The 5,418-nt window shown below is 45.3% G+C and overlaps 1 protein-coding gene across 3 annotated transcripts; it reads left to right on the forward strand.

The window, feature by feature from the left end:
• The first annotated feature begins 424 nt into the window (after window positions 1-424).
• On the forward strand, window positions 425-5,418 carry LOC120027619 (neutral cholesterol ester hydrolase 1-like). 3 transcript variants are annotated; one of them, XM_038972616.1, is made up of 7 exons: window positions 425-566; window positions 1,188-1,327; window positions 3,331-3,556; window positions 3,642-3,711; window positions 3,861-4,032; window positions 4,122-4,261; window positions 4,364-5,418. In XM_038972616.1, exons 1-7 carry the CDS (start codon window positions 446-448, stop codon window positions 4,839-4,841), a joined length of 1,347 nt encoding a protein of 448 aa, XP_038828544.1. In that variant the 5' UTR covers window positions 425-445; the 3' UTR covers window positions 4,842-5,418. The 3 variants fall into 3 exon arrangements, with proteins under 3 accessions (XP_038828544.1, XP_038828545.1, XP_038828546.1); XM_038972617.1 differs by lacking the exon at window positions 1,188-1,327 and having other exon boundaries at window positions 458-566; XM_038972618.1 differs by lacking the exon at window positions 425-566 and having other exon boundaries at window positions 1,227-1,340.

Genomic DNA, 5,418 nt, shown 5'->3' on the forward strand with positions numbered 1-5,418 from the left:
ATCATGACAAGAGAGACAACACAGCACTACATAAAAAGAGACCTTAAGACATTTACATACATGTGATATTAAAGTTTTTTTTATATATATATAAATTAGTCAAAAATGTCATTATGGGGTATTGTGTGTAAATTGATGAGGAATTTTAGAATAAGACTCTAACGTAACAAAATGTTGAGGTCAAGGGGTCTGAATACTTTCTGAAGGCAGTGTATCTTTTGAGGCCATTTAGATGCTGCTATCTGGTGGCAGAAGAAGAGAATGACACTTTCACATAAAAAGGTAAGAGACCTTTATCAAATACAGTACAGTGTGAAGATAGGCAGAAACTGCTTCTCCAATAGAAATCCCCGATAACACTTGTAGGCGATGTCATGGCTACGTTGGCTAGTTAAGCTCATGCGTAGAAACACGTCGACGGGTGTAATGGTAGTCTCATGCCGAAATGCGAACGTCAAATCAGGCATTCCTTAAAGTTGTTTTTGACGAAAATGAGAACGTGTCAGTTTGCGATGTTGCGTCTCTGGGTTTACTGGGTTTAGAAACTCTGTGCCTTCATGCTACGGGTGAGTAGACGTTCAAGCCCAGCACTGATTGTCAACCCTTATTAATGACATATATCTACTTTGTGGTTGTCCCTTCAAACGTATTAAATTATTCCTGACGAAACATTTGTCAAGTTCTCCATCTTGTTGTAGTTGAGTCTGAATAGTTTGACTAGTATAAACTACAGTTCCCATGAGCGCTACGCGTCTCTTTACGCAATCCTGAGGATTTCTTATCAGCTTTTACGTAATGAAGCTAACTTTCGAAAGCAAAAGCCGGGAGCAAACTTCAAAATAAAAGCCACCTCAGACTGAAATCCACAACATCTAGGCCTATTTTGAACTGTATTATATTGATAACAAATGCTCTTGTATCTGATTTTATATTGTAGGCCTACTGGACTCTAATGGGCTTGTTGAACAAAAATACTTAGAATCCAATATATATTTTTTATCATAACAGGACTTTTATTCTGACACCACTATTAATCCTCATTCTTGTCTACGTTTCTGGCTTACCCCCAATGTTAAACCGACCTCTACCAACCACTGGGATACAGAAAAAACCGCGTCACCGTGAATTCAATTCACATCTCTTTTATCGGGTGAACGTGCCCCGGTGACAGTCCGTTCTCCCCGCAGTTATGAGGCTCCGCTGGTCCGGGGGCGTGCTGCTGTCGGTGGCGGCTGCCTACTACGTCTATACTCCGTTACCGAGTACGGTGAGCGAGCCCTGGAAGCTCATTCTGCTGGACGCGCTGTTTCGGAGCTTCATACATGCGGTAGGACTGACTGGTAATGACTTGAAAATAGAATAGAACGTATTAGTTAAGGCAGGTGTTTTGCTGTAAATAGTATTGAATACTAGAATTAGTCGGTTCATGACATTAGTGCAGTGAACTGGTTAGCCTATGGGTCCCATCAGGTCATATAGCCCACAGGACAGTCAAATAACCTATAGTACCTTGACAGCCCATTAAGGGCACCAATCAGGGGCGTCATGCACCCCAAAAATCTGTGGGGGCACAAGGGGGGTGTGGTTTGGGGAATACATTTGAGAATTGCGCATTTTTCAAAAACCTGAGACAGCTTTCCCCTGCAATCTAGAGCCATAATAAATATGCTTAATTCTATGTAAAAAATCGGTCTATTTCTATATATTTTTTAAATTTTACCCCATTTTCTCCTCAATTTAGTTAAGACCTTGTCTCATCGCTGCAACTCCCCAACAGTCTTGGGAGAGGCGAAGGTCGAGACATGCGTCCTCTGAAACATGACCCGCCAAGCCACGCTGCTTCTTAACACACTGCTCACTTAATCCGGAAGTCAGCCGCACCAATGTGTCGGAGGAAACAAAGTTCGACCCTCCCCTAACCCAAACGGCGCTGGGCCAATTGTGTGCCGCCCTATGGGGTCCCAAGCTGTAGTGGCGAACCCCAGGCTGTAGTGGCGCCTTAGCACTGCACTGCTCCACTTGGGAGGCCAATACAACTATATTTCTTCATATCTAAGCATACTTCTTGAGCTATCTGTATCCTGCTGACTAGTGTTTTTTTTTTAATAAAAACAAACTAAATATGCTTTTCTGCATCTCTGCTAATATCTGGGTCTTATTCAGTACATTTAGTTATTGCTTGCTTTTCTAAAGTCTACCAACCTTGCCAGCAGGCATGCCAGCTAAGATAGATGGACAAGCTAGCTTGTCTAACTTGATTGATAGCCTGAAATGGCTTATTGGTAACTAGTTATGAAGTTGGGAGATTGGGAACCTATCTGGGCTAGTTAAACCCAGCTTCAAATAATTGCTAAGTGGCTAGTAGTTTTACAGAGAAAAAATAAATACAAATTATATATATCAACAGGACAAATCTGAGGGGGCACGTACCCCTGTGCCCCCTATGGGCATGACGCCTCTGGTAATAGTGTTTTGGGTTGGAGAATAGTAGCATGACATTATAGGCCTTTACTTGACCAGACCTCCTGAACTTTGAACCTCTATCATTGGCCAACTACAATAAGTACACACACACATGCACACAGGCCTTGTGTGGTGATACGCTTAGTACACTGCATTCTTTTCCAGAAAGTAGGCTGGCCCTCTTTGAAGTCACGTAGGTTGATTCATCGATATCTTTTTATCTATAAATCTCTCTTACAAAAACTCCCGCCGTGCCTAACATCATTATTCATCTTTAGTTACCATATCCGATCTCAGGGATGGCTAACCCTGAAAATGCTTTTGGTCTCCTCAGAGTTAGGTAAAACTGCTTTCAGTTTATTTGCATCCCATGTATAGAACAGATTGGAGACCTCCTTGTTGTGGAATGTGGTTGTTTTTCTTGAGTATTTGTATTTTTTACATTGTGTTCTTTTTTGAGAAAATTGTGTATATGCAGGGCTCCTTGCTCCCTTGCAAAAGAGACCTTGGTCTCAATAGTGACTCCATTCAAATAAATAAATAATGAAAATTGTCGCAGTGGTCACTGACCTTGTGCAACAGTGTCAACAACAGTAAGGATCTGATGAAATAGAGAGTGTGGAGTGGCTGAGAGTCATCAACACGCCTTAACCCGTGTCTCTACCTAACCTCCCTCTAACCTGAACTACCAGTCCAAACACCTACCTAGCTTATTAGTAATACTGTAGACGATTACACACTGATCACACTGAGACCTGCAGTACCAGTCCCCACACCCTATACAGTATATCTGGATGGCTGGTTGTAGTTTATACATCCTGTCACTGTGTGCATATATTAAACTGAGCGTGTGTGTGTGTGTTCCAGGGTGATGTGGCGCAAGCTCTAGGGGTGTGTCACAGTGTCCATATGTTGAACTCTGTGGTGTCTCGGTTGGAGGTGATTGAGCCATGGTCTAGTCCTACTGTACGTGTCACTGACTCCGCCTTGGGGGGCGTGCCCGCACGAGTGTTCCAGCCAGTTGGAGGAGGAGCCAAGCTCAGGAGGGGAGTGCTTTACTTCCATGGTGGGGGATGGGCCCTTGGCAGCGGACGTAAGTGTGTGTGTGCTAGAGTGTCTTTTTAAACTTTCCATATGTGTTTATGCACAAAATGTTCTGCATTTGTATGTATGTGTAGGAATGAGATCTTATGACCTGCTGTGTAGGAGGATGGCTGAAGAGCTGGATACAGTCGTTGTGTCGGTTGAGTGAGTATCAGAACCACTAATACTTAAAAAAAATATATCTACATAAATCATATGAGAACCGAACTGGCAACCGGAAGGCTACCATTGTGCCCATGAGCAAGGCTCTTATACTAACTTAACTTATGGTGTGTTAATTGTTGTTACCATAGTTACCGCTTGGCCCCTGATGCAGTGTTTCCAGACCAGTACCATGATGCTCTAGCAGCGTCCAGGGCCTTCCTGTCCCCAGAGGTCTTGCAGCGCTATGGGGTGAACCCAGCCAGGGTGGGGGTGTCTGGAGACAGCTCTGGGGGGAACCTCGCTGCAGCCGTGGCCCAGCGGGTACACACATGTAAACGTACACACATGCAGACACACACACACTCACACACAAACAGTCACACACTATCACATTCTTTTTCTGGCCACAGATTTCTGCAGATGACAGTATGAGTGTGAAGTTCAGTATCCAGGCGTTGATCTACCCAGTCCTCCAGGCTCTAGACCTGAACACCCCGTCCTACCAACAGAACCACAACGTACCCATCCTGCACCGACACCTCATGGCCAGGTACAGTACACACACACACACACACACACACACACACACACACACACACACACACACACACACACACACACACCTGTTACTAACCTTCCTCTCGCTCTCTAGGTTCTGGCTGATTTACCTGGGGGCTGATCCCTCTCTCCTCCCTCATCTCCTCTCCTCCCCCTCCTCCCTCCTTCATCCCTCCATCCCCCCTTCCATCCGTTCTCATCTCAACTGGACCTCCCTGCTCGCGGCCAAACACCAAAAGCATTACCGGCCCGTTGGCATGGAGACTGGGTCGCGGGAGGTCACGTGGATAGTGCCGGGGTTGGTGGATGTTCGAGCGGCGCCGTTGCTTGCAGAACAGGGGATTCTGGGTAGAACGCCGCGAGCGTACGTGATGACGTGTGAGTTCGACGTTCTGAGGGACGATGGGTTGATGTACGCCAGGAGACTACAGGACGCGGGCGTCACGGTTACCAGTGTTCACTATGACGACGGTTTCCACGGCTGCATGGTCTTCTCCTTTTGGCCGTTTTTGTCCTCCGTTGGCCAGAGGAGTCTGGACAACTACATCCAGTGGCTAGACCACAACCTCTAGAACAGCCATACTCAACAGGCGGACCGCAGTCTGGAACCGGACCCAGAAGAGGGTCGATACGGACAGTGTGTTTAAAATCTATTTTTTAAGAAATCAATCAGGCTTTTAACTTACTGCTGTTGAGTAGTTATCATGGGCAGGGGACTCGACCCCAAGGGGGCCCCCATGGATTTTGTTGAATCACTCAGGTATCATATGAACACACATAAGAAGTCATGGAAAAATGTGTAGAATTGCAGGAAATTTGCTTTAAAACTGCAACAGTTTTTTTTGCCCCATGTCAAATTGTGTGGAATTGCAGAAAAATTGCTTTAAAACTGCAAGTTTTTTCTCCGCCAGCAGAAGGGGTGTGAATTGTTTGAACAGTTTGGAGTTACATGCGTTGCGAAGGGCGGGTTTGTTACTACGCCGACTGATGACAATACCCATCCGGACCTTTGCCACTTAGGAAATTTGTGTGACCAGACCATCTAAAATAGTAGTCTAGACCACGACAGAACCCTATGGAACCCAAGTTATGTTTAGAATCAAAACTATAGGATCACAACGTAGAACCCAATAGGAGCACCACTAGGAC

This window comes from Salvelinus namaycush, chromosome 33, assembly GCF_016432855.1.
Source record: "Salvelinus namaycush isolate Seneca chromosome 33, SaNama_1.0, whole genome shotgun sequence".
Lineage (NCBI taxonomy): Eukaryota > Metazoa > Chordata > Actinopteri > Salmoniformes > Salmonidae > Salvelinus > Salvelinus namaycush.